This window comes from Anoplopoma fimbria, chromosome 23, assembly GCF_027596085.1.
Source record: "Anoplopoma fimbria isolate UVic2021 breed Golden Eagle Sablefish chromosome 23, Afim_UVic_2022, whole genome shotgun sequence".
NCBI classification, from domain to species: domain Eukaryota; kingdom Metazoa; phylum Chordata; class Actinopteri; order Perciformes; family Anoplopomatidae; genus Anoplopoma; species Anoplopoma fimbria.
The window spans coordinates 18195350-18222922 of NC_072471.1; the positions used below are offsets into that span (position 1 = coordinate 18195350).

The following is a 27573-nucleotide window of genomic DNA, read 5'->3' on the forward strand; positions in this document are numbered from 1 at the left end:
TCAGTGAATGAAGGCCCACAGGAAGTTGTCGTAGCAGATCCTCCCTGTGCTGCCGGCATCGAGGTAAGAGCTGAGGTGGAAGAACTCCTCCTCCGACAGTTTTACGCTGAAGTGCCGCAGCACCTGAAGGGAGACAACGGCAGAAGTTAGAGTGCGTATGTGTGCACATTTGTGTTTGTCCTGGTGTGTTAGGTCGGTGGGGGGTTTAGGAGATGTCATTGCTAACAAGCTTGATAATTGTTTCCATCGATTAGCTGCTTGTCGTCGGTGGATGTACAGCAGGTGAATGGCAGGGACAATAAAACAGGAGTGTCAGCTGCTGTTCTCCTGGGCCTCAACGTCAGCGTGGTCTTGTTGCAACCTTCAGCTTAATTGAACAATTAAAATTACTGATTGGCTGTCAATGGAACAGGTGTGTGTGTGTGTGTGTGTGTGTGTGTGGCTTTGCAAGCTTGCAAGTTTGATTTGATTTTCAGTTGCTCTCCTTCAGACATTTTGATAGAAGCAGAAGCAGAGCTGCATCAGTTATTCATAAAGAACCAGTTAATCAGGGTGTTTGGCAGGACCCCTACCTTCCTGAAGTCCTGCGCGGAGATGCTTCCTGAGCGAGCGGGGTCAAACGTCAGGAAGTGGCGTCTGATGGAGGTCCAGGATAAGTGGACCGCGTCGCGGATCCTCAGCATGACCTCCACGCAGTCTTCGCTCAGAACCCCCAGGCTCGTCTGAAACCCACAGAGGATCGGCGATGGACCCCCCGGACAGAAGGACAGGAACAAACGAGAAAGAAAACAACACATAAAGGTGAGAGCACCCACATGATCGGTACCATTCTGCTTTTCACAAGCGGAGAACAAAGTGTTTTTTGTCTGTAAACCTGCGCGCAGACACGCCATCGATTCAGAGAAGATGCAGGGGGTCTCTGCAATTTTACACAGATGGTCGGTTTCTGGTCGAGACAATGCAGGTTTGTGATTCCAAAGTTGGTTTGGAAGGTTGCACCTCATGGGTTGCCAGATTAGGCCCTCACCCACACGCTCCACTGAGGCTCGGGGCTCGGCTTAGTGGCTCAGCGGGAGTCCTTTTAGATGATGCCCACCCGTGTGTCATTGTTCAAAGCCTACATACACATCTCCCAACGCCAAAAAAGAAAAAGGCACCGCGACGCACTAAAACTTGTCATAGGAGGCGAGAGTCGAGAGCCTGGGGGTGGGAGGTCCCCGCTGAGTATACACAATCTGGCAACCCCGCCGTCGCCCATCACCCCCCCCAAAGCATTCCAGAGCCACCCACCCACTTCACTGTAACCCAGCGTAGACCTGCAGCCAATACAACTACAATGGATCAGACGTTAAACGCAGGAAACGAGAGGGACCACAGAGTTATTTGGAAATGTGCTAATGTGCTGCTCAGCGTGGATACGTGTAGCTGAAAGAACAAACCCCGTGTCCAATTCCATCATTAACTCCAACTGTGATGACTGAATGCATGAGGGGAAAGTAGATTTTCAAAAGCTGACATACATATGGAAGTTGTTTGATTTCTCAGTATTCAGCAATGTAAACAAAGTGGAGGACAAAACAAATAAATAAGTAATCTGTGTCACATTTAGTGTTAATATTTAGTTTGATACCGCGTTCTAATGTCAGCCTGCTTCTATAAAAATCTCGAGAAAAATGTTCATCCGATCTACTTAACACTAGCCGGGTGTATTGATGTTTTCAAATTTGGTGCAATTTTGACATGTGACACAGTGAATATTAATAAACTTAAATAAACAAGTGATGACGCTCCGTGCAGCAGCGGGTGGGCGGGGCTTCTGGTCTCTGCGTCCCCTAACGGGCAGCTCACTGGTACTTAAGAGCAATAAATAAGATCAACTTTTGGGAACAGACATACTGTAGAATAGCAGAATAACAAATGTTTTTTCACCGGTGCCATAGGAAGAGGGAGTTTACGTCGCCCATACGACGTCTTGGTCTCTGCTGGTTTCAGGTTCAGCAGGAAGTGACGAAGAAAGTTGTGATATGACACACGGCCATTACTGACGATGTCAAACTTCACAGCCAGATGCTCGAACTGCTGCTGAGTCATTCTGACGCCGAGAGAGTGGAGGATCTCTGCAAGGCACGGTCAGTCGTTAGCAGGTGACAGGTAGCAGAGATAGCTCAGTGTCATGTGTATATATATATATATATATATATATATATATATATATATATATATATATACAGTGTCTGCGGTTTGCTGCTCACCCAGGAAGGAGGTGGTGCTGATGTGTCCCTCTTGCTGAGGATCTTCCTCAGTGCAGTTCCTCTGGATCTCCTTCCAGCAGCTCTGAATGGCCCCACGCAGCCTCCTCTCCGTGCTGCCCGGCGGGCTTCCTGTTCCCGGCCTCCCCGCTGAGGCAGCAGGCCTGGAGGAATGCTGGGGGGCAGACTGGGAGAGGAATGAATTGGAGGAAGACTGCACAACGACAAAAAGTCTCATCCTAAGTTTTTTTAAGAGCCTTTTGCACAAAGCAGGCTGATTCTAAACTGTCTGCCCATGAGGCGTTAATGGGATTATTGCATAATTCCACTCAGGCATGTTTGAAAAAACACTTTCCTCATTAAGAAACAGGTCTAAGAAAATTAGATTGATTCACTTCCGAGTGATTCAAGAACATACTTGACACAAGATGAGTTTAGGAATCACCTACAAAGATGGAAACTCTGGTTTGTAAATCAAAAAGATACATCATTTACATATGTAACGTAATGCTGTGCAGCTTGATGTCTGGTAAGACTGAACACTGTTTTTTACTAATCACCAACCCTTCCTACACCTTACTGGACAAAAGGAGTCCAAAGAGGACACACACATGGTTCTGTTTGCTTCAGTTTGTTTCTGGCTTGGACATTCCGTGTCACAGACGGACCGCTATGCGTAGAGTTATCAAAAATATCATTGGAAGTCGACAAAGGTCAATTGTCGAGATGTAAACAGGTGGTTGATTCTTTTATTTTTGTTTCTATAACCAAAGAAATACTTAGGTATGGTGTGTGTATATGGATATGAATTATTATTGTTGAGATATATCTATATATATTTCTCTATATACATATATGTATTTTTTCCTTCCTTTTTTATTATTATGTTTTAAAGAATATATAATAATAATAACAATAATAATAATAATAGTTTAAATTACAATAATTATTACAATTATTAATATATGTTAAAAATCTAGCCTTTCCGTCATATATCTGCAAAATATAAACTCTCCTCCAAACAAAGTTTCTGAAGGAATATGATGGCAACAGTAAACAGAAATCGCCTCCCTTTGTACATTCAAAGCAAATTCCCACCTCATGTTATTTGCATTATTTGACAGCTGGTGTGTCCTGCAGTCTGTTTATTCTCCCCAAACAGCTGATTTTTTTATTGCATTTTCTGCTCCTGCATTATTCTCGATTCTGAGCACGCAGTGGGACATTCTGAACACAGGAAAAACATTTACTAGTATTTTGTATGGAAATTGCAAGCAAAAAATACATTTTCTGCCAAATACATTTATTTCTGTGTTTGCTATTATCCACATAAGTGCACAATAATAACCTCTCTTATTGAGTTTTACTCATTTTCCAACTCTTACATTTCTTGCTCTGTGTGTTTTTTTTAACCGACTGAAGTGTGGCACACTGTAACAGTGACTAGTGCACGGAGCCGAGATGAGAGGGAGAGATCCTGTGATAAGTGTCCAAGGGTTTGTCTACATATAAATATATGGATATAAATCTATTTCTGTGCTCAAAATGTCCGTCCGTGCACTCAGAATATACAGTCGTTCTGTATTTTCCAGACTTCTCGTAGAAACATACTGAGCTTTGCAGAGCAGCTGGTGTTTTCATGCATCACAGATCACACTGCAGCATTCAGTAAAAAAAAAAAAAAATCAAAGAAATCTCAGACTGACATTTATAACTGAGCTTAAGTGATGTTATTTTTTATTATTTTACAAGAGACAGTAGGTTTGATGGATGACAAAGCTCCATCTCGTCATGTGCTGTACCTTAATGCGTTGGAGAGTGGCACCTGCAGTCTCTGGGCAACTCAGTTTTGCTGCTGAGGCTGTTGCTCTGGACTCAGAGGAAAGCGATGGGACGTTGTCGGTGTGATCCCCTGCTGCCGACCGGCCCAGTGCACCAAAGCGCTTCAGAAACTCTCTCCACTGCAGGTTCTCCTGCTCATTCACAGGCATCTGACTCCACACACACTCAAACTGAGAAGCAAAAGAAGACACACACACAGAACTAGAAAAGTCACTCAGTAGAGAGGAGCAGATCGCCACCAGGTGTGTATCCCTCTCTCCTCTTCCCAAACAAAGAAGAGTTAAAGCTCACTGAATTGTCCATCCAGGCTCCCATACAGTCAAGGAGAAGATAACTAAATAAAGAGGGATTTATCCATCTTGTATCATGCCTTACTTTATTAAATCATAACATATTAGAATTATTCTGCAGATGTCAGTTTTTGAGCCCCGACGAAGACCATAAAGTGACCTGCAACAGACTCGGCAAGGCTTGTTTTTAGCTTGGCCGATTGCTGGAAATGTCTTTTACTGCTGAAGCAGTAGTTGATCACTTGCAGCCGGTTAAGAGTAGTGAGGAGTAAGGCTGTCGCAGTGATGGAATTTCCCATGAAGTGATGATTGGCTCAATAGTAGGATTAGCGGTATTTATGGCATTATTTTTTTTTTTACTTCATTTATCCTGATTTAAGTGTTATATAAAGATTTGTTGGTAGGTTACAAGGTATATTATTGCTTTCTAAATGACAAAGAAGCTGAAGGAGGCATAGCGATATTTTTTCAACGTAAACACTTAAGTTGCGTCTGGTTGCAATGATACGTAATGTCTGCAAAAGTAAAAATGTAGTCACAAGGTTGAGTGCTCTAAATGTGGGCATCCATTTCTCCGCCATTGTTGTTGTTGTTCAGCGATTAGCCTGCATGTAGGATGTGTTGGTTGGTCTTTGTGGTATTTGTCCCGCCTATCCTCCTGTGTGATTGGACGGCTTGGTAAAGGGGCAGTGACAAGCGCAGCATTTCCCCCAAGTTGAACCTTGGGGGAAATGTCACCAGAAACCCAAAACGTGAATTGCTCAACACAGACTGGACACTCTGCTGTCATTTGTAGCAAAGTGTAAATACGTGGAAACCCCATTGCAAAGAAAAAAAGCTTTCTTTGCAATGGGGGTTAAGCATGCAGTCGTAAATGAGCACAAAAAATATCAGGCTGACGTTTCCTGTTGTAAATGGGATTAGCCGTGGACAGACAGAACCGCACACACACACACACCACCCAACGCATGATCTCCCCACAGGCCTATGCCTGGCGGAGATAATAATCATTGGCACTGGAGGGGACTGGAACCCCAAAGAGTAACACACAGCACAGTAAATTGGCTTTACAGATGACTAACTTTCTCACACAGTCAATAATTATCAGCAAAGATAAATTAGATTTTGATTAGAATAATTAATGAAAACATATCAGACTAAAAAGAATGGAACTGGCAAATGCACTGAAATTCAGACTCCTCTTCTCATTTGTAACCATGGACCGAAGCCAGCGTGTGTTGTTTCAGCTTGAAAGCACAGAGAGAGTTGTTGGAAATGTGCTTGTTCTCTTGAATCTCTCCTCTTTGAATTTGAATGCACTGGAATATAAGAAAAACATTTTTAATCTGGCTTTACCTGATCATTTGTGAGATTCAGACAGCGGTGATCACAAAGCTGTCTGAACTGCTCTTTAGAGATGGTGGTGCTGTTGGAGGGGTCCAGATCCATCAGCTCTCTGGTGATTTCATACAGGTGACCTGAGACGACTTCCTGGATCGGCTGCAGAAGATCTGTGACTTCAGAGGTCCTCCTCTGGATAGGGGATCCGGTTTTACTCCGGCCCCTCTCCGAAGTCTGACAAGAATAGTTCAACATTCTGGGGCTATTACATTTGATTCTTTTTCTTGCTTTCTGAGTCAAGGTTAGCCTAGCTTAGCATATCAAGGCTAATGTTGTTTTCACCGTAAATGTGAAGCCAACTTTTTGTGCTGCGCTTTTACAGTCGATGCAAAGACTTGAATAGACGCAAATTTGTGCCAGGCGACATGAAATACATGCTGTGAATAACATGCTGTTAATCCCACAAATAAGATAAATTTGGGTAATCCGCTGTGTCCCATAAGCCTTTCAGCGTTGACATTCTCTTTTGGTCACTGTTCTGGAATTAGAAATGGAGGAAAATTATTGTAGGCACATAAGGTAATGTGGGCACCCAGAGCTCTTTAATAGCAACTCATATTTGTACAGAGACCCCACAAAACTAACTAAAAAAGAATGTTGCTGCCGTATTGAGGCCTATTTAAAATAGAGTGTTGATGGATCAGCTACAATGTTAGCATAGCACAGCACAGATCGATCTAAACTTCAATAAAAAAACAAGCATTTTAAAAGTTGTGTGCTAGTCGTCTTGCAGACGGACCTGACAAAGCCTGAATGAAGACTTTTGACAAAGCGGTCACATTATGTAGTTATTTTGGCATCCTTTTTTATCCATTTTCTTGCAACTAAATCACAGCAGACTCTGCTTATTTTTGGTTCATACCATTGCAGTAAAGCAGATTATTTCAACATGTGACTTGCTAGACACTGTGGATGCAGCATAGTGAAACGCCTCCAGATGATGTTGTGAACGCAGACACGATACATTTGGTTTTAAGACGTATCTGGGAATTTCACAGCAGACACATAGTAACAATAGTATGGTAGCAATGACGAAAAAGAAACGTTGGTATTAAAGATACTCTAAACTGTCTGTTGGTATCCACTTGGAGGGAAGGCCTGAATAATGGTGGTAACGCATGGCAAACATTTTCTTCGTGTTTGATGTGAACACCAGAGTCTACACCCATGGTAGTGACTTTTTGAGACTGTACTTGGGCACAGCAACACTCTAGTGTTAGTCAACATGCTAACATGGTCACAATGACAATGCTAACATGCTAAGCAGGCATAACGTAGTCCATGTTTACCATGTTTTGCATCATTGGAAATGTTGAAGTGTCCCTTTGCATCTTTGGAAACAGTGTTTCTTACCAGTGGGCTCTGTGATTGAAACTTGTTGAGGAAGTCCTTCCAGTTAACAGTGCCGTTCTCGCGGTCCAGCCGCAGTTTGGTCAGCATGTATCTGTACTGTTTGTCTGACAGGCGGGCACAAAAGTTATCCAGCACCTGACGGAACTCCAGAGCTTTGACCATCCCCATCCCGCTCCGGTCAAAGGCGGTGAACGCCTGGAGGACGGACAGCCACGTTTAAAGTGATCAGCGGAGAAAATGACAACGAAGAAAAATGAAGCGTGTAAGAACTTTACCTTATACAGATGAGGTGCTGAGGCAGTGACTATTTCTCGCAGCCTGGCCAGAGCCACACCTGGACTGAGGCTGTCCAAGGACTCTATCTGGCACACAGCATCAGGAGAAGCAGGAGGACACTCACACGTCTTCTCTGCTTTATGGTCAAACGCAGACAGGAAATCCATGTAAGCTAGGCTCTTGCAGTTTTTATCCATGGTCACCTTGAGCCTAAAGGGAGAGGAGGGAGGAAGTGTGACACAAACACGTTAGTTTCACACTGAATGATTTCAACTACCAGGTGCAGTTTTTAGCCACAATTTCGTACGAACAGTGATGCATCCCAGTGGAAATCCTGAAGAGACCCTTTCACATTCATTCCAGCACCACCTTGAGGTTGGCGAGTCTTGTTTGGAGTGATATTTTGAGCTCTTGGGTGGCTTGCCAAGATTTTGGTAAATATTTTTGATAGTCCTAACAGAATGAACTGTAATAAAAGATGATCCCCTGACTTTTCAAGTCAAAATTTGTCCATGACTTTGGTTTATGACCAAATACACAATGGCCTTCCCATCAGACTTAGCTGTTTAATGATACAGAATACTAACATGCTTAAAGTTACTACAAGGAACTTTTAACTCATGAAACAACTTAATGCCTGGAGTGACCAGCCAGCCGTGGATGGACCCAGATCTGGCTTCACTGCCGCCTTCCACCTGTAGTCAGAGCCCAGCCGGAAGTGGGGAGCTTGGTGCCCCAGCAGCTGTTCCTACCACCTTGATAGTTCGCTGATCCAGATAGGACCGGCCATGACAAGGTGGTGGTCAGGTGGATCTTTCACAAGGTCAAGGATGACCTGTACAATGATTTTGGCAGGATTTCCGTGTATGTGCCAGCAGCGGGCTGACAAAGAGAAGCTGCAGGACCTGGGGCTCACTGCCCACTTCCTGGCCAGCTGGAGAAAAAGGGAGGCACAGCAGAACCAGAACTAGGACTGAGAGGGGAAGACTGTCAGACCCTGCTGCAGTAAAATGTGGTTTTCTAAAGGGAGACAGGTAGATCTTTACGACACCAGGAAGTGGTGCTCATTGGAATCACGACTGCCCTTGTCCACAGGGGCAGCCAAAATCTAGACAAAAAAGAAGTTCCTTGGCGTTACTTTAACTAAGATGGTGAGCATGATAAAGATTTAATGATGATATCAAATATCTGAGTGGTGCTACTGTATTTCCTTTTTTCATGTCTGGCTTTAATCGTGTCTCTACAGAAAAGTAAAAGATGGAGTTTACCTGTGCAGGTGATTTACAAGCTGCTCTCTCCGGATGGAGCAGCCGTGGGTTTGTAACAGGCTCAGCAGCTCGTCCACTGTCACTGTGCCATCTCTGCTCGTTTCCAGGTGAGTCAGGGTCTCGCTCAACCCCTCAAAGTTCTCCTGCAAAATCTGTCTATGGATAGAACAAGGAGCTGCTGATACAAACAAGAAACTTGTGCTGCGTGCTTTCAAGTATTTCTGAAAGGAACGGATCGTGCACTGTAATTAAAAATATTTTTTGCTTCAACTTTTACTCCCATTATCAGATTTTTTTGTGAGAAAATATTAGTAAAATTCGGAAACTGGAATACAGATTCTGAAAAGGCCTCTCCACAAGTCGAGCAATTGTTAGACATCTGAAGAAAAATGTTTTCTGCTCTTAGAAATCAAAACTTTCTTTTCCAATGCTAACCAATAGCAAAACCTTTTGTACAACTAAACTTTAAAATCAGTGAAATTGAATAAGCCCTGCTGCATGGCATTCACTAAATTGATCAAGAAAAATATTTTTATAAGGGCTTAATAATAATCACAGCGTGTGCAAAATGTTTCTACGCCTATGCTTGAATGTTTGTTTATCAAACCCGCTGGGGTAAGGAGGGGTTTGATGATACACTAAAATAAAGCAAATGTAATAAAATGTATATATATATATATATATATATAATATATATATATATATATATATAGAGAGAGAGAGAGGGAGAGAGTTTATTTTGTAGGGTTGCCTTTTCCATTTTTTAAAAAAATAAATAATCCAAAGTCAGTTTTTATTCCTGCCACCTTTTTAACTTTTTGTCTCTTATTTTTACTTTTCAGGGTAGTGAGGTTGTAAACATTGTGCAGCCCCTACCACTGTCTTGGAGGCAGACCTGGCTAATGAGCAGTCAATTGTCTGAAAGTGGAGGGTCATCAGCGGATTAGGCTAAACTTGGCCTCCAGACTAGAAAACCTGGCCCATGTGTTCACTCTGTCTCTCCCTTCCTACAGCTGAAGTACACCCTGCATTACTTGCTCTTGGTATTGCACCTTCAACACATCCATAGCATACATGACACATCCACGCAGTGCTTTCTCTGCTGATCGGCCCACTCCATTGTTTGTTAAGTGTTAAACTCAGTTACTGTTTATCTCGAGTGAAACACTTGCATGAAGTCCCTGAACCAGTGTGTGATCACTTTCACCTCCCTCTCACCTTCAGCATCCAAGCCTCATAAACAAGCAAGCTCAACACCTGCTATCAAAATCAGCCATTACATTACATTACATTACAGTCATTTAGCAGATGCTTTTATCCAAAGCGACTTACAATCAGTAGCTCAAAGCTTATATTACATATCATTACATATCATTCACCCATTCACACACGGATGACAGGCTACCATGCAAGGTGCCACCATCAGACTCTAACTAACATTCATACAACATCCAGTCCACACCGATGGCAAAGCCTTCGGGAGCAACTTGGGGTTAAGTGTCTTGCTCAAGGACACATCGTACCGCCGATCCTCTGAATGGAGAACAACCCTGCTCTCCACTGCTCCACAGCCGCCCGTGCTACCTTCCTAGCCGGCTAACTAGCTAGCTTATGAGCTTTAATTATTGTTCAACATCAAAGTGTAGTAAAGCCGTTAGGGTTCTGCTATCTGACCTGAACCAGACTAGTCAACACAAAATACATTGGGTTACATAAAAAAAAAAAGCTCACGTCTCAGAGTTTGCCGGTACCAGCTGGGTCTTTAAGTCCCAGTGAAATGGAAGTTACAGCGTATTTAGCCTCAGACATCCAGAAGAAGCTCTAGGTAAAACTGCCTTCCCCCTGTTTCATAAAGAGTCTGTAGAGGTGGTTTGGTATCTGATTAGGACCCTTACATGTATTATTTGCACATGCGACTGTGGAAAGAGCTCTGAGGGGCGGACCCAGAGCACAATGGAGAGAACGCATATCCCATCTGGCTTGGGAAAGCTTCTAGAAGATGTGGCTAAGGAGAAGTACTTCTGGGCTACAGTACTAGCCCAGATGTAAACCTGCTTTTCCTGCCAGGGGACTAGGGCTGGACATCGGTACTTTATGCCTTCGGGGTATCTACCGAAATAACCCAGTTACCAGGTAATTTCACCAGTCAAAAGATACCTGCAATTGATCTTTTTTTGTACCCTGAACAAAACAAATGCAGCAGTAGTATGCCCCTCTATGCTTACTCAATACACTCCAGTGATGCAGCGTCAGAGGACACCGGTCCATCTGCATTCTGCTGGACTACAGCTTGGTTCAGCTTCTGGCTTTGAGCTATGGGTTCCCCTTCATGGTGAAACCCCAGCTTTTCCAGGAAGTCACAGACTGCAACATGGCCCCGCCCATTTGGGTCATACCTGTCAAAAATGGAGTTGAAAATTGTGGCTTGCACAGACAGGAGTGCTTCCCTGCATAATGTAGCAATAGCCAATCCTGAGCTGGGTATCTTTTACCTGGACCAAAGCTGGTCAAATTGGTCAGATCTCATGGGAAGAGCATAGATGAAGAGGAGTCCCCTCAAGCTCTTTTTATGGATCCAAGCCTGGCCGTCTGCGTCAAACTGGCACAGCACCTGAAGGGAAAGAGAGGAATAGGTACAGATCTTTGCATCATGCAAAGAATCATTTTAAGTGTGCTTCCTGTAAGTTTTGCTGACCTTAGACATCTCTGGCCATTTATAGCGGGCTTCACAGGCCAGGAGTTCATGGAGCTGCTCTTGTCTATAAGGAGAGACAGAAAAACAAACATAGCAGCACACCAGAGACAACTTTCCTCAAAATGGCCAAGCATCAATAATAATGACCATGTCAGACTCACACACATGCTGTTTGTGTCCCTTGTTTGCGTTTGCCGTTATTTTCTACAACTTCAACAAATTCCGCGTAGTTGAGGTTGCCCCGGGATGCAGGCCGATCCGATCCAGCAGCCGCTGGTACTCTGCCTCACTGCAGAAAAATCCCAGGCTGCTGTATAGCGCTTTAAAATCATGGCAGTCGACCACGCCTTTACGTTTCCTGTCCATCAATCGGAATGCTGTCAGGTTGTCCTGATGGGAGGGATTGAGTTATCAGAAGGGAGACTGATTGAAGAGTTCCGTGTACTGTCGTGATTGTGTTATAACCACAAGCTGGTAGAGCGTAAAAATGAATTTCCTGCTCAGAGTTTACACATTCCAAGAAAGTAGCTTTTGAAGTAGCAGTTCATTGTGAGTTTAGTTTGGGCTATTTATCAGTGGAAAAAAAACATCTCAAGACACAAGCCACATTCTTGTGTCTGGCTTTCAACCTGCAGATTAAAGTGGAGGGGATTAGCCCCAATGTTAGCAAAAACTTCGTCCCAGACTGACTGTGTGCTTTCGTGGCATAAACAAAATGGGGACTGTGATGACCCCTGGTCTGCAGGGGATCATTAGGGCCAACTGGTAACACATGGATCATTTTTAAGGATATTTTGCATGTCATTTACAACATTCTTATTCTTAACTCACAGACAAACGTCAGGTGATCATTTTAAGCCTGTGGTTAACATTGTGAATCCAATAAAAAATGAATAGAAAAGATTATGGTTTAGGTTAAAACAAGTACATTTCTTACGTAACTTTAAAATATTTCGTCCTGGTCGATTTGGTGACACCTGTGTTTACTGCTTGTAACAACAAGTGGACCTTGACCTTTGTTGTTCAGTTTCTACATGAACAACCACTCTCTGCCTTTCTGGTAGGCCGTATGTTTTTGAAGGAGGCGGAAGAGGAAGTCTATGAGTCCCAATTCATTTTAAGATATTTATCATTTTGCTTTGAAATTGTGTGAATATGTAAATATTTGATCCACTTTGTGAAAGAAGTTTATGTGTGGAGTTATTGCCTTTCCACACAGCTCCATGGTCAAGTCCACTCATATTGGTACATATTCTGTTTAATACCTTTATTCTTAATTTATCTATCATTTCCTGTCATGTCTCTTATAAAAGCAGAAAATGCCAAAGAAAATGCCAGGCATAAATAGTGCCAAAATGGCTTTTGATGGTATTAGAATTTTAGGGAATATGATTTTTAAAGAAAAAGAAGGCTATTCACATCATTCTATTTAACACATCCTTCCATTTTAATTAAAAAACGCAGGTGAATGCATTGCTGAGCATCTTTCTTACCCCGTGGCTGATCTTGATCCTGGTCTTCATGACAGCCAGGCATTGCTCAGCAGAAGTCAGCAGGGGTTCATCCTCATCCTCATCAGCATGACCCTCAGAGCGCTGCCGCCTGGCTCTGGCTGTGGCCTCTACAGACACAGTGGGGGGGAAACAGATGTTAAATCACACAAGTTTAGATTTTTAATCAGGTTCATACCTAAATTCACCGTCTTTGTGGGGGAATTACACCCAACAAATGTTTGCTCCATTTTGTGAATTAGTTTGTGTATTTTCCGCACTCCGCAGAATGCTCTTCATGTCTTCAAGCACACTGGGCATTTAAACTGCCTGACCTCATTTACTTTGTATTACAAGCACACTTGTATTCCACATCTAGGAAACTTGATTTTCATGCCTTGCAAACATGACTAACTTTACGTCCTGGCTTTGTTTGATGATTCTTTTCTTTCATTCTTTCTACTGTCTTTTTTTCTGTTTAGTGGATACAAATTAGAGCGATGCCCTGCTGCTCTGTTTTCTGCTTCCAAAGCATATAATTAGCCCAAACAAGCAGAAATGAGTATGATTCTGAATCTGTGTGCTCCTCCGCTCCGTTAATGAGAGACGAGGAGGCTCACTCTTACTCTATTTATAATCCGGGATGATTTCTCCAACGGCTCATGTGCTAAGAAAGACATCATTTTACAGGAAGCAGGGGGCTTATGTCTGATCACAGTGGGTGGGGTAGGAGTCGGGATGCGAAGGCAAGATGGAGTGGAGGGGGACGGGAGCCTGGAGCCTGGTGGGGAGTAGGAAGGGATTTTCAAAAATCTCTATTTAAGCATTGAAAACCCCGCCATGCAGAACTGATGGGATTTCTGACGCCGCTGGTCAACATGTTCTGGGTGCCGTTCTCCTGTCTCACCCTCGTACTTCACCAGGAACGCAGAGCGCTCCATCCGTCCGTCAACGAAGCCCAGCTGCTCAGTGAACCTGTGGAAATTCTTGTCGTCCAAGATGACCCAACTGTCCTCTAGTATCTGAGGGACAAAGGAGGGAAAAGCAGGACCGGTTGTCACTGTGATTCATGCCAGGTCGCTTTAAGTTTTTAAGAGTCATTACAACCACATACGCAAGAAAATTTGACCTGTATCTGTCACTGATGCTCTATGGAATATTTTAAATGCAGCTATAAAAGGCTCTGAGCAATCGAGCAGGTCGTCTACAGAATCTAACCAGAGTGTATTTCACCGGTGTGGCAGTGAGTAAGACTGCATTGCCCGGCTGTCAGACTTGATACCAATTTATATCACTAAAAGGTTACCACCAGCTAAATACCTCAGCTATTTAAATCCATGCTTTACTTTATAACCACCGTGGTTATGTCAAAGCAATCGGCTAATATTTGGAAAGTACCTGCACTAAGAGTATTTCACTGATGTTTCTGACCGCGGGAAACCACTACTTGTGTTTGTTCTTCAGAGGCAGATTTTTGTGATTTAGGGAAACCCAGCTAAACCCTGTCTTGCTTTATTTTCCACCCTTTCTCTAACTTAGAATGTAGGTATTGGCAGTGGTAGAGGAAGTGCTCACAAATGTTTCTATAGTCAAACTATTAACTAATAATAGTAAAACTATTTATAACGCACATTCAAATTACAAAAAAAATACTTCATTTGAAGGATGAAAGAGGTCTATGTTTTATATATATATATTGATATATTTACTCTTTTGTGTCATCTACAATTTAGTTCAATGTTAGATTATCCGAGAGGAATGTTGAAGTTGTAGTAAAATTTTCTTCTCAAAAAAATTGCTGCAATGTACATCTTCAGTAGGAGCCAATGGGTTCAATTTCTCTGAGCGACAGGAGGGAAGTCATAATATAATGATATATGGACTAATACAATTGTTGGGTTTGGTCTCTGGGATTTTTTTAAAAGGACAGAAATATAGAATATCATAATTATAATAGACGTCTAGCCCAAGTCCTTGTTCCTCTACTCACCGTCCGTACATCAGTCGCCGACAGCGTCCCGTCAGAGCCGTGGGTGACGGCCCGGATGCGGTCGGTCAGGCTGCTGTTGCGTCGCTCTAACCTTGATCTCATCCTCTGGAAGACAATGTCCAGGATGTTGCAGGTGTCTGGACTGACCTGCAGGACGGAGGGAGGTCGCTGTCCCCTGACTGACCGTGGGGTCGACTGAGGTGAAGCACATGGCCTGTAGGGCAGATTGTTTGGAGCCAAGTACAGAAGGGTACTATAATTAAAGTCGGTGTAGCAAGGACAAGTCAACAGTCTTGAACAAGTCCAAGTGATGTAGTTAAGTCCAAAGTGAAACAGGAGCAAATTATGCTGTAATCCAACCTGAAACCAAAACAGGCAGCAATGGCTCTTTAAATGTTCAAGGCAATGCTTAAAGGGAAAATATGACACCTCTAATGTAGATGTGAAACTAGTGTGGATGTTAATGTGGTTGCCAACATGTACCAGGATGCAATGCACACATTCTTCTGACAAGATCAATATAGCACGCACAAGGAATTTATTGCTTGTGGAAATACACGCCATATCTAATGATGGATATATTTCTCAAACAGCTTCTGGCAGAGGAGTGACATGTGCTGTCAGATCTTTGTAAATACAAATGAAAAGCCAAAGCATACGTCTGAGCTGTGAAGTCTTTATGTCTCTCTCCATGCTCACCTCTCATTATGGTAGCTTTTGTGTGTTTCATCTGTTAGCAGGACTCCCAGGTTCCTGAGAAAGTCAGTGTAATGAACCGACTTAGAGGAACTGCCAGGTCTAGAGCTGGAGGTCTCACAGAGCCTGGAAACACACAGAGAGAAAGTTTGAGAGTGAGCTGAGAAAAACTCAAGCCTCAACTGAGCAAAAATTCATGGGTTTATCACTGAGCATGAAATATCTAATGCATCATATTGTAGCAGAGTCCTGCACGGGTCCAGTTTTGCAAACCAGCACCAACCAGCTAACAGAGCTCACAATGTTTCCGGATCAGATTGACATTTTCCAGCCAAATCCCAATTTAAATAAAAACCACTCAATTCATTAGAAAACCAGCCCAAATCATAACCAGAGACCTGTATAAACCAGTAAAACCATAGCATAAGCATCTATCTCAGCATCTAAAGAGAGTGAGTATAATTGTACTCAGGATCAGACATAAAGAATTCAAAGCTGTACAAAATATTCATAAATACAACACACAAAGGTGTTTTTTTTAAAGTTATTTATGAGTCAAACTTAATGGCAATTATGTGTTCATTTTCCCCACAATGATTTTGAGACATCACGACATTTACTGTAAACAAATTTGGCTGAATGAGTTTGGCTTCTTAAGGCACTAACAGGCCAGGAGGTCCAGTGTAAGCAAGGATCTACTATAATCAATTAAACGAGGTCAGGTGCATCATATTCAATCGTCACTTTGAATTTCCATTCACGAAATGGCACGTGGCTCAAAATTGCAAAACTATTCCCTTAAAATTGAGCTAGCAGGGCTGTATTTCAATATACAAATTACAGTTACTATCTTATTTAGTATTATTATTATTACTGCACTGTGTATGTCTGGGCGTGTGTCTCACTTGTTGAAGTGTGTGTCTGAGGTGGTTGTGCCATAGCAGCTCAAGACCTTCTTCAGTTCCTCCCGTGTGACGTATCCGGTGCGCTGAGGGTCAACCTGCTCCAGAGCTGTCAGCACTGAACTGAGCTGCTCACTCAGGGTGTCCAGCGGTAAATTCTCCATCTCAATGAAGTACACACACACACACACAGTGTCGAACAGTGTGTAAATAATTAACCTTGTGTTGTTTCTGTTTGATCTGGTGGTGTATGCTGTGTGTGATACATGTGATATTTGATCTCAGTGTGTTGTTAACACACTCACTCTCCTCCGTGAAGCTGATGCCAGAGACAGTTTATCAGCACACCGTGTGGTCTGCCTCTCATCTGGTGTTCTCTGCTCCTCCTGGGGAAATGAAAGTGCACTGAGTACATATTTATGGCCTTACATGGTACTGAAGTGCACAAACACACATGCCAGCACATGGTCAAACAAACATACAGCAGCGTCTTCAGCCTCCTCAGGGACGTCCAGGTGCTCAGCAGTGTCGGCGGGGGTGGGCGGTGGTGCCGTGTTGCACGTGGTAGCGGAGCCGGTACTGAGGTTGAGTCTCTCCAGGCCGGCTAGCTGGATGACCCCGGTGTGTTCCGGGTCCAGAGCATTAAGCAGCTCTGTGATCTGTGACCGTAGAGTACCGGGCCGGGTCCCATCCAGTCTCTCCAGTGAATGTCTCAGGTCTGCTCTGGTTATCCAACCTGCCTCCTTCTGGAAAAAAATCCAAACCATTTTAGGAAGAAAAGTCAAGTCAAGGTCCCAGTATGCTTCAAATGAACAACGTTGGCAGAAAATAAAGCCTGCATACATAGCCTCCACCTGATGGCATCCCCCAGGTTCCCCAATCAGCCTCCAAGAATACTGCATTTGACTGTAATAGTTTGTTTGGATGCGTGCCCTATCAGAACACGAGTACGTTTAAGAACGCGGGCCTCTGGCAGCATTCCCGGGAACCGCTCATCACTTGTTAGAGTTAATACATCCAGCAGGAAAAGAGAACTGCAGTCAATGAACCTCAGACTGTAAAGGCCCTCTGTGGACCAAATGTTTGACCCAGGCGTAAACCTGCATTCTCTCTAATGGCCATCAGGGGCGACTCCTCTTGTTGCATAGAAGTCTATGAGGAAATGACTCTACTTCTCTCTTGATTTATTCCCTCAGTAAACATTGTAAACATGAGTTTATGGTTTCAATCTCTAGTTTCAAGTCTTCTTCAATACAGCATGATGTTCATTTAGTAAGTTATGTCCCATTTATAATAAAATAGACCATAAAGTGGAGTATGCTTTAGGGCGGGGCTACTGTGATTGAAAGGTCACTGAAAACTGCAACACTGGAAAGTGTTGCTGGGGAGAAGGACGTCTGGAGGAAGGAAATGGATGGATGGATGGATGTATTATTTTATTGCTTCAGCTTAAAAAAACTGATGCTGTGTAAGGAGATCAGAACTGTGTCCATATCAACGGTCTGTTACTCATAGCAGCAGTCTGCTATACAGAAATAACAGACTGTAGAATGCATTAATTGACCAATCAGAACAAAGCTGTGTAATAATACAGTGTTATGATGGTATGGCACAACAGCGCCTCCCTCTGATGTGTATGTTACATCGGGAGTCATACACACCAACAATGTGAATCATAGCAATTCTTCCAAGCTCTTGAACGCTTCCCCAGAGGTAGTCTAAAAACCATAGTTGGCTTCGAACCTGCCTGAGTGAAAATGCTCATTATTGGCTGGCGGTGTGAGGACACTCTTGTTTGATCTCCCACCCACCGAATAGATTATTAAAACAGTTGATGGATGGATTTTTTTCTTTTCCCTCCCATGCCATTAAAAGGAGGAGATTTTGGCAGACAGATATGTGTGATTCATATCTGGGAGAGGCTTCACACACACACACACACACGCGCGCACGCATTTCCGCAAACTTGGAAGCCGACTGTTGTTTTTGTGAGTGGCGGCAGCAACATCAAACATAACGGTGAATTAATGGGAAAAATTCAACCCCCCCTCTCCCCAAAGTTTAGTCAGACTCCAAAGTTTCATCCAGCTGAAGTAGACTGATTTGGAATTAAAGAGGCAGAACTGGATGCGGAGGCGTGTTGAAGGGGACGGCTGTCAGACGAACATATGGCTAGTGACTGAGTGGCTAACCGGTGGCCATATGCAATCATCTAATCATGTTTATGGCCATCAAAAAGCTGCGGATGATGATTGGCTCATCTGTAAAGCTGTCTGGCATTTATATTTAAAGCACACACCTGAGCATGTGCCTTTGTCTCTTAGCAATCTGCTGAGATTAGTCCCTTGTGTCCTGTCTGATCGCATTCAAAATCACTCCTGTCTTGTCTCTTACTGCAGTTTTTTTTTAAAGGGAGAGGTTTGAATATGCATTTCAGTGTGTCAGAAACTTATCACTACATCTTTTGGTCTATTTACTTCCCTTGTCCTGACTCCTACCTCGTCCAGCAGGTGGAAAATGTCTTTCAGTCGAGGGTAAAGGTCCTGGAGATCCAACTTGTCTTCTTCTTCTTGGGTGGGATGCTCCAAGGCCCTGAGGGAGGAGACAGGTGGGAAGGAAAGGATAGAAGACGATATATCACAACGGATATATACCCACATTTATACTTACATTCCAAAGACCTCTGTGTAAAGGGATCTGTAAATCTGCCAACTCAAGACCTATAAAAAGGTCCTGTAGAAATCCTCTGCCAGGTCTCTGCAGAGTTAAAAAATGCAGGTTTTCTTCTGAACAGATGTGAATAAAAGAGCTTCGACTTTGTTTGAAAATAGAAATCAACAAACAATAATAAAACTATTTAAATAAGATGATGTGCTGTCTTAATATCTTTAGTGTTCATGCTAATATACTGTAGGGCAATTCTGCATTGGACTATAGTCAGCGTCAATGGCATCAACTTTCTTTATATTTATCCTGTTCCCTGACTTCCCATGTTTTTGTGTCTAAGTGATTAATGGGGACATTCTTTGAAATTGGTCCAGTATTGAGCGAGAACGCTGTAATTTAATTGCTCGGAGCAACTTCTCATCATCAATGTACATCCTTTAAAAGTGCTTGTTTTTGCCGCTGACAGGCTCAGGTTGACATTATAAGTGTCTGTCAACATAATAGCAAGAACTATACAGAGAAACTAAACCTCTTTCCCTTAGTTTTCTCTTGATGAAGTCCTTTTGCTTTTGTGCATCTCACTGAGAATTCTCAATGTAAGATCTTGCGTCACCTTGAGGAACTTGAACTGAGCTACTCTCTCTGTACTCCAACACAAAAAACTCTGACAGAACTGGCACTCCTTTCCAACTCTCACGCACGTTTCCACCTGAGTCACATGATACATATTCCATTTGCAGCCATGTCATTTAGTCAGTGCCCCGTTTTGTGAAAGAATCATTGAAAATCATTTAAACAAGAACGTGCATAATATGGTTATGCACGTTTGACAGAAAGAGAGAAAGGCAGCATTACTTTGAGCAATTCTCCTTTCAACAGAAAGCAAGAAGAAAAAAAAGACAAATATGGAGCCGCAGATGGCTGTAAAATGCATACAATATGTTCTGTATCACAGCAGACTAAGATAGGAGACCTGTGAACGACATGCGATGACCTCACCACGTGTAGGTTCCACGTGAGAAAAGGGCCAAAGACGTTATTTAAAAACAGACCTGTGGGTGTGAAGATTTGTGTCGCCCTCTCCCGGTCTCAGGAAGTGACCCAGAAAGTGTTTCCACCTCACTGGCCCCGTTGCTATCACACCGTAACTGCAAACACACACAAAAAACACACACACACATGCATGAAAAATGTATTACACAGAATGGACGATGGCTAGATTTCAAATTTTGAAGAGTAAAGGGCAGGGGGGTTGAGGAAGAGAGGGAAGAAGAAAAAAGATATATAAATAAAATGTATTTTCCTACCAGCTGGTCAGCTTCTGAAAGGTGTGAGGGTTCATGAGAAATATAAAGCTGCTGAGAATGGCCCTGAGGACGTCCTGTTGTACCAGGCCAGAGCGGGTGGTGTCAGAGGCCTGCAGCGCTTGCCACACCGGGGTAGAGTTCATGCACATCTGACAGGTGGAGAAGAACACACTGGTGTGCAAACATTCATATTTTAGAGACAGACCTTGTTTTCTCTCCTCAATAAAGACAGGAAGTGAATCATATCTGGTTGCCATGGAGAACATCCCAGTGCGGCTTGGAGGATGCGAGAGAGAAGAGCCATCCCCGACTCTGCCGCCTTTCCCGCAAATTAGCCGTGATTAACACACTAACTCGGGAACTGATTTTTCTGGGCAAACATTTTAATTAGAAGTGTTCCCTCTGCCGTTTGCATCCTGACGTGCCACTTAGAGCCAATTTAGCCCTCCGTCTTTAAAGAGGATAATGCAGGGGAGAAGGCCAGATGGTGACACGCAAACAGGGGAATATAAAATACACAAAGTCTTTCAGACTGTACCTTGTTGTGGAAAAGAGTCTGCAGCTTCCTGTGTGGCAGGACTGATGGGACATCGCGCAGGCTGGAAAGAGATTGTGGTCTTTGTGCTCTCTGTTTGACTGGAGTTGTCCCTCGGCTGGACACTTCTATAAAAAAAATCAGTAGAACTAGTGTTTGCTTTACAAATACCGCCAAGACAGTTTGAGGCTAAATTTCATGAAATAATTGGATTTTGGATTTGACTTTAGTTTTAATCATGTGTCATTTTTTTTAGACATGTTAGTGGTTGCCCAGAGCTTGTTCCAGACAGAAAAAAACCATTGGATTGATTGCTGTTAAATTTGGTACAAATATCTATAGTGACCAGAGGATGAGGTCTAATGATTTTGATGATCAGATGACTTTTCTCTTGCACCACCATTGGGTTAAGAGTTTTGTGTAAACAACTATTGGATAACTTGCCATGTTCAGACATTCATGTTCCCCTCGGGCTGTATTGTGACTGGCGATCCTTTGAGCGTTCATCTAGCGCCATCATAAAGTCAAAATATGAATTTGTCCAATACTTGCTGAAGAAACGTCAGCATTGTCATTGTGAGCATGTTATCATCTGTTCAAAAATTAGATTTAATTTGTGGGTTACATTTATTTACTGATATATATTTGGATGATAGGCATTATTTAATAGACCAAGTTATTCTGAAGAAGCGATCCCTGTGCTTTTACTCTACCAAAGACCCCAAAGTAGCTATTTATAAGTCAATAACTAAGCAGTGCGTGTCAACCCAGTCGCCAGACACAATGTTGACATTGTATTATTCAACGGGGTACATTGAATGTTTCATGAATAAGTTTCATATCAGCCTTGTATCATGCTTGCAGAAACGCACAATTTTACTTGTTTAATGTTGTGAAACCATTGGTTAAGTTGAGGCAACTGAGCTATTTGATTAAGGTTACAAAAAACATAACGTAAGAAACGTAACAACGAAACTACGGTAAATACATAAGCACCCCCCTCAGCTAAGCTTCTTAAATAACAAGCGTAACAACATTTTGTAATAAGCGTCAAGTCAACATTTACTTTTGGTTTTACACGGAACATGATCAGTGGTCTCCTGGGTGAAGGTCCTTGGTTTGTTTGAGCTGTCTGCCCTTAGTGTGCTTTCCTGCTCTTTATACTCGTTATTATACCACTTAACCTGAATAACTGATGCTCCATATGCTACTCCACGTGCGCTGCTCGAGTTCTCAATCGCCCACATTAAAAAAAGTCCAGATTAAACGTGCCAGAAACTGAAAAAGGCCAGATTTTTTCCTTCAACTGGGCTGCCTAGGTAAGTACAGCCTCACAGAGCAACCAGCATGTAAGTAGACTAATTAAAGTATTTTTTAGCAACCCGGTTTGCCTGCTGATCCATCTCAATCACATTCTCGATTTCTGCATCTTAATCCACTGAATCCATACCTAGCTTGGTGCAGACTGGAGCAATCTTGAAGACATGCCTGTCACCAAAGCCTAGCTTGTCCAGGAACAGCTCGTAGGAAATGGTGGGCATGTTATTAGGAGTGTAGTGATTCCAGAGCCTAGAAAAAAGAGCAAGCAGAAGATGGACGTTCATGTTTAAATAAATGATACAGTTCCACAGGTGACCTTTAACGTCAAGAACATCTAAGTCAATGACGAGATGAGAAAAGAGGTCGTATGTTATGCTCGGCTTTATCTGTTCTAACACACAGACAGAGCAATTGTGTGTGTGAGTGTGTGTGTGATAGAGAGAGAGAGAGTCCTGAGCGCTAAAACCAATTAAAGCCATTGAAAATGAACCTGTCACACACAATCCTCTAGAGCCACGTCAAAAAAAGTTGAGGAGCGTTTCTGGAGTGGATTTGACTGCAGGGCCCGAAGTTTTAAAAGTCAATTAGCTCCCTCTCATCCTGAGACAAAGGCTGACCACAAAGTTAGTGCTAGTGATGTCGTCCTAGCTGACAAACGACTCCCCACCACAGGGGAATACTGGGAATAGTCGAGGCCGTGCTGTGTATGTGCAATACATTACAGTGTGCACACATGTTAAAAGAAGATGATTTGAATTTAAATACCTGCACTCTTTTTTAATTCAGTATGTATTCAGCATGGAGCTCAGATGTCATTCAATATGTGTACGAGAGAGTCTGTTCACATGAAAACAGTTTAGTGGAAGGGACATTTATGTAAAGTTATTTTAAAGCAAAGCCAAAAGCTTAAAAGTCTTAGACTGTTACTTTGTATACTTTTTTCCCGTCTTTATCATATCAAGCTCTGAACCAATGTCAATATTATACATATATAGTTCGACATTTTCTATACACTTACTCTGTTTCTTGCTGAGCGTTACAAAAGATGAAAATCAATCAATACCACTCTCATGTTTGTACAGTAAATACAAAGCTTTATGCTTAGCTTAAAGCCTGGAGCCAGGGAGATCAAGAGTCTGGACATTGTTGAGAGGTTGTGAGGCAAAAAAAAAAGAACATATCATTCAATTAGCCTTTCAGCTTAGTAGCAAGTTGTGCCACAACTAGTCTTGGGAGATATGACTAGTTAATCTTTGAACACAATGCTTCACACATTGTTGTAGCCTATCAAACAAAAAAAAAGTAATTGATCAATGCAATTGATCTTGTGTTATTGTGGTATATAATTATATTTAAGGTGCTGATAGATTGCTAAAACCGTCCCGTTAACAAAGGTGCGTGTAGGAGACAGTCATTCATCTCAGTGAAAATGATCTTTTTGAAAGTCTGAACATCTTTAGCTTGGTGGTGGTGACAAGAAGTCATGGTGTAGTTTGTTTATACCCAAACGTTAGCTTTATACATGCATTAGATGCATTCGTGCTTCAGAAATCCTAAAAGTGGCATTCATTTGTAAAGATTATCTTGCCCAGTCGAACATGTAAGTATCCTAAAAGTTTGTTTGCCAAAGAGCTTAATTTCTGCAATAACCCAAAATATCCCATCAGATGTTTTTCTTGGGAACAAGTGCTATGCTAACTTCCTGGCTGGCCTACACAAATACCTCATACCTTATCCTTGCAACAATCTATGTCACCTCCTGCTGACTATCAGGATATTGGTCCTAGCTCACTAAGCAGTCAACCAGTCCCCGTGTGCAGTGTGTATGGGCCTTTGCATGCGACTGCAAAGATTCAACGTGGGAATCTGTTCAGATCTGTCGTGTTAAACTGTGTAAGGCATGTACCACAAACCCCCCACCTCTGAAACTCCTTGTCTGTCAGCTGGATGCAGTAGCTGTCCAGGATGCGACGGAACTCGCGCCGCTGGATGTGTCCTTCTCGCTTGCAGTCAAACAGGCTGAACACTCTGATCATGGTCCTCAGGTTGCCTCCGATCTGCGGGGGGTTCACACACACACGTGATTGACAGCAACGGCAACACCACACCTCAGCGGGCGCCTGTAAACTCGTGAACCCGAGCGAACCTGTGAGGCTCTGCTCGCCTCGCCGGGGCTTTCATCTCTGTGAACACGGTTATCGACACGCTCGCCTTGATCTGTGGAGGCCCGAGTCTGTTCCCCCCAAAGTGCTGACAACTGATGAGATGGGAGAGAGCAAGGAGGAGAGACGCAAAGATGTGTGGGAGACGGATGAAATAGAGAGAGGAGAAAGAGGGGGATTGTGGGTCAGTAAAGCACAGACGGAGAGGTTTTATGGTGTAGAACAGAAGCTTGAAATGGATGTGCTCCTGTGTTTCAGGGCTGAAAATTGGGGGATGTACTTACACAGGATCTGAGGGATGATATCTACTCATTACTAGGCCAAAGTGGCCAAAAGATGTTTTCATTTACGAATCTTAACTTTCAATTAAATCCATAAAGAATCGTATTTAGTGAGGTGTTTTATGTAATGTAATGTAATGTAATGTGTTATTTCTATAGACACCATTCTTTATCTATGCTGAAGACCACAGGCTGAAAAAGAATGCCATAGGCTGAAAAACTATTGTGTTAGATCATCATGTGACACAACAAATTCAATGAAAACCAGTACAAATGAAACCTGGGTATATCAGCTTCTTAGGGTGGGGGGCCTTACTTACAGCCACGCTGTCAGTCATTTAATATTTAAGCCTTTTTTATTATACTCAGAGTTTGCCATACTTACAGCCTTTAAGAGCAGAATCTGTTTAAATAAATCAATTCCTTACGTAAAATACAAAAAAACATAATTCAACTCAGGTCCTGTCTCCTAAAAATGACCTTTAGAAGAGGGGGGAAAATGTTGAAAACTTGTCAAAATGAGGAAGAGGGAAATTATCTCATATTGAAAATCACTGCTAGCTTTTTGCAAATTTGGTGAACCGTTCCCTGGAACACATCAAATACTGATTTTGGTGCTTTGTACGTCCAACCATACTTCCTCATCACCTCCTCTTGACTTCTGTTCTGAATGAGAATACCAAACTTCCTGGACTGACCTCACCAGAAAAGATTACAACACTGGCTTTGTCAAAGCCACTAGACACCTTTGACAAAACAGTAATTTTACCACGCAGAACACGGATGTTGCTGGTCTACTGCTGCCTCGATCAGTTAGTTAGTTAGTGTTTTACTGATATTGATTTTTTTTAGGTGTCTAGAATATGTTTCGCTGCTGCTCCCGTCCTCAGCAATACATTTTTTTCATCCAAACTCCATTTACATTACATTACATTACATTACATTACAGTCATTTAGCAGAACTTTTATCCAAAGCGACTTACAGGAAGTGTATTCAACATAGGTATTCAAGAGAACTACTAGTCACCAGAAGTCAAGTGCATCTCCTTTCTTAAACAAGCATCTCAAAGCATAAACCAGAGCAAAAGTATAGTGCAGAAGCAAATTACTGAAAACAATAATTGCAACAGACTAATCCGAATATAATAAGTGCTACAAACTACTACGAATAGGATTGCAGTAAACAAATACATTCAATAAGTGCAGCGAACTGATACGAATACAGTAAGTGCAACAACTATACGAGTGCCATAAGTGCTAAGGAAGGCTCCGGGTAGTACTTTTACTGTAGGTAATACACTGACTATGAAGAAGTACCTTGTGAAACTCACTTCTAAATATCCAAACTATTCCTTTAAGGAGGAACTTTGTCATAGGGCTGCACACAATCTTTTTGGTTCAGGTTAAATATTTGACAAAATGTCTTTGACAGTGGAAACTCTCTCTCCAATCTTCTAGCATCCAAGATGTGCATAACTCCTAGAGATACCTGGCTGCATTTTTGGCCCTACTAAGAGGCAAAACTACTATAAAAGAAACCCTTACTAACACAAGGAGCAGTCCAGGATCAGGGGCACTGAGGAGCATCGGGCACAAAGACATTCTATACATGTGTAGTTTGTGTCATTTGGACCAGCCTCCTCTCTGGTTGATGAGGGTTTGGATCAGGTTAACATTGCTGGAGCCCATGTTGCAATCAGGCTGCCCCAGCCAAGTTTGGTACCGTCCCCTTCAATCCAAAAGTCCCCGCCACGCACCAGCCCGCCCCGTATAGCTCCGGGGGCGAGCTCCAACCGCGGAGGAACAAGAGCAGCGATACTAAATATACCCCACGGTGACTCTTGGGTAATCAGAGTCCTCTGTCGCCCAGAGAAGTCTCCGTCTAATTGCACTCTGATTAGACGAGCAGCCAAGTCTCAGTTTAAAAAAAAAAAGGCGTGGAGGAAGCCTCCCTCATGTGTGAGTTACACTGACATTGTCTCTACCAAGACCAGAAATAGAGCAGATGGAGTAAAGTCGAGCAGAATTATACAAGATGCTGACCTCTGAACAGTTTTTTTTATCCTCTTTATCCTGCAATGCACCACACTGGTTGTATAATTCCTAAATTTCACGTCTTTAGTTGTCTTTTGAATCGCAGGGGAGGTGTAAAAACTTTGATAATCTTAACAACTTCAACTTCCTTACAAGCATAACAATTAGCCCCCGTAATTTACACCACCTTTTATTCTGCCTTGGAGTCGGGGGGAGCTCCACAGCAGCCTGTGCGTTTTAAAAAAAGATCAAATGAAAGTGAATTTATTAAAGACAGATATAAATATGATCTACCCCCACCCCCCCCCCCCATCCCTCCTTCTCCAACTCAGAGGATTCTGTGCTAATTAGAAATGTTAAAATCACAAAGGAGGAGCGAGGAGATCATACGGTATTAATGAACAGAGACAGAGGGATATCATCCAATCTCCATCTCTATCTCCATCTCATCTCTCCCTCTACACACACACCCACCCCCTCTCCTTTTATCTGCCTTTGTTTCCTCCTCTTCTCAATTCCCCTCGCAAACTTTGTTTCCCTTTCTTTCTTCCCCCTTTGTCTCTCAGTCCGTGCCTCCCTCTGCCATTTCTTTGCCCACAAATTCCTTGATAATCTATTTTTTTTATCTAAAATCCCCCCCTCCCTTTTTTTTCTCTTTCCCCCTCTCCCTCTCTCCCCACTCCCCCCATCCTTCGGCAGTGCCAGCGCTCCATTAGGCAGCTGTGTTCTGGTTGGCGGTGTTGGAGGCCTGGCGCTGTGCCGCTCTCGGAGTGTCTCAGCAGCCCTCGCCCGTCCGTCTGCCCGCCCAGCCCCAT

The 27573-nt window shown here is 42.9% G+C and overlaps 1 protein-coding gene across 1 annotated transcript; it reads right to left on the reverse strand.

Moving 5' to 3' along the window:
• Nucleotides 1-27573, reverse strand: LOC129112857 (EF-hand calcium-binding domain-containing protein 6-like). The gene is given in 28 exon segments (XM_054625096.1): nt 1-123; nt 573-722; nt 1930-2117; nt 2253-2436; nt 4052-4261; nt 5738-5956; nt 7136-7330; nt 7411-7621; nt 8680-8835; nt 10905-11075; nt 11172-11290; nt 11375-11438; nt 11536-11617; nt 11620-11764; nt 12868-12995; nt 13772-13886; nt 14855-15068; nt 15554-15676; nt 16456-16580; nt 16935-17198; nt 18951-19044; nt 20172-20267; nt 20427-20575; nt 20965-21089; nt 22412-22530; nt 24202-24338; nt 24428-24538; nt 27439-27573. Coding segments are annotated over 28 exon segments (4152 nt in total).